We start from the raw sequence: 1,859 nt of genomic DNA, 5'->3' as shown, positions 1-1,859 counted from the left end.
ATAGCAAAAATACCAAATATCTTTTACATGTTGTGTTTAAATATAATTCTCGAGAGCTCCCTTTGTTTTCCGTTTACAATGTTTCCACTGTTCAGACTCAGGGTTCACAGATACACCCATTGGAAAATTCTTCTGCTCTCTGCTCTCCTTATACATTACAAAGCTAAACTCCCTCTATGGTCCAGTCACCTCTGGGTTACAGTAAGTGCAGTGTGAAAAGGGGCTTATTTTTTGGGGGCTTTTATTGGCGGTGTTGGGGGTGGCAACTCAGGGTTTGGAGAAAGCGAGCCATGCCTTTAGGAGGAGTATTCATACTCCTCTGCACTACGCCTGCCAAAGTCCATCCAGCCCAGGTAATCTCTGTCCTTTATCCTGTGAGTGGGGGAGAGACCACTGGCTCTGCTGGTGATGGAGGATCTGGTTTGGTAGCCTGGACGACACAGAAACAGAAAAGGGTAAATCATTAGTGCTTCACGTCCAAAACACGATTCCTCCAAAAGTCTTTCTCCCCCGGCCCTTAGAGACTGTGAAATGTTAATGTATAACCTCTGAATGAGATTGCTGAAGTAACTCATGTTGACTTGTTTTGTTTCTATTCCCGTCTTTGTGTGTTCTGCAAGACCAATGAGCTCAGCATGTCTCCCAGTGACTCAATGTTGACTTGAAAAAGAAACTGAGGGCATAAAGCGATACAGAGCGTAGAGAGTGAGGTCAAGAGGGGTGGAGGGAAGGACATAGGGAGCAGGCCAGCAGAGAAAATAAAGGAGGGAAGCATACTAGGAAAAGACAGAAGGAGGAAACAAGGAGGAGGTATGGAAACATGGAGGGAGGAGAGAGGAAGCTACTGTAGAGGGAGGTGGGAAATGGCAGATGGTGGAAGTACAGCACAGCATGAATGCCAGCAGATTACAGACGGATGGATGTTAGGAAGAGAGAAGACCGCAAGCGAAATAACATGAGATGCATTTGATATGTGTAGTGAGATGAGATGAGTGAAGGGAATGCCTACAGCTCCAAATGACTCTTTCATCACCAACTCTCCTTTCCTTTCCTCTCCATGCTCACATCAGTAACAACCGATGGCTCACCTTTCCTGGAGATCAGTCTGGCCAGTAGCTGGCTCAGGCTGTTTCGAGCATCTGCGTCGTCCTGGGATTGGTGGTAGTTGTCAAGCTGGCCTGAGGGGAGCGCTGGAGCTGAGCGGACCTGGCGTGTGTGGTCGGGTGAGGGGGGAGGTAGGCTGTCTGACACAAGAGCCTCAACCTTAGCTCTATGTGACTGGAGAAAAAATATCGAAAAAGAGTTGTAAGAATTTGTGCCTAAATTGTGACTTTACAGTAAATTGAGAGGGTTTACAAAAAGTTCAGACTCTGTTTATTAAGGACATGTGTTGTGTAAATTATATAAATTATGTGTGTGTGTGTGTGTGTGTGTGTGTGTAAGTGTGTCTCACCATTGACTGTGAGGGCAGACTCAGGGAACTGCTGGCCAGAGCAACCAGGAGGACACACACACAGATACCTGCATTCATGACTGGAGGGGAGGAGAGAGTAAGACCAAATATAACAAGGTTAAAATAAATTCAGCGCACTTTTAACATTTTCTTGTTCAGTTGCACTTTATTGTCTGTGCCTTTAAACTGCCTCCCTCACACTCATTAAATATAAGCTTCTGGTGGGAGGTGGGGGGGAGGTAACAGGTAATGCGACTTTTGCAGAAAGCAGCAATAAATCATTTCACAGTGGTAGAAACCACAGTGGTGGGAGAAGAAATTAACCTTTGATGATTCTGCTGGAACCTAAGGCAAAAATCATTTTGGCTGTCTTTTCACACTCCCTCACTCTGTCACCGAGTAGCAA

At 45.7% G+C, this 1,859-nt stretch overlaps 1 protein-coding gene across 1 annotated transcript; it reads right to left on the bottom strand.

Moving 5' to 3' along the window:
- Nucleotides 1-296: 296 nt before the first annotated feature.
- Nucleotides 297-1,531, bottom strand: LOC128366407 (cholecystokinin-like). The gene is made up of 3 exons (XM_053327114.1): nt 1,454-1,531; nt 1,089-1,278; nt 297-430 (listed from the first exon to the last, which is right to left on the bottom strand). The coding sequence occupies exons 1-3, from the start codon at nt 1,529-1,531 to the stop codon at nt 297-299; spliced, it is 402 nt and encodes a 133-aa protein (XP_053183089.1).
- Between the last annotated feature and the right edge of the window lie 328 nt (nt 1,532-1,859).

Source organism: Scomber japonicus, chromosome 10, assembly GCF_027409825.1.
Source record: "Scomber japonicus isolate fScoJap1 chromosome 10, fScoJap1.pri, whole genome shotgun sequence".
In the NCBI taxonomy this organism is placed as follows: Eukaryota; Metazoa; Chordata; class Actinopteri; order Scombriformes; family Scombridae; genus Scomber; species Scomber japonicus.
The sequence above is the reverse complement of the archived record's forward strand: the minus strand, read 5'-3'. Positions and strand labels throughout refer to the sequence as shown.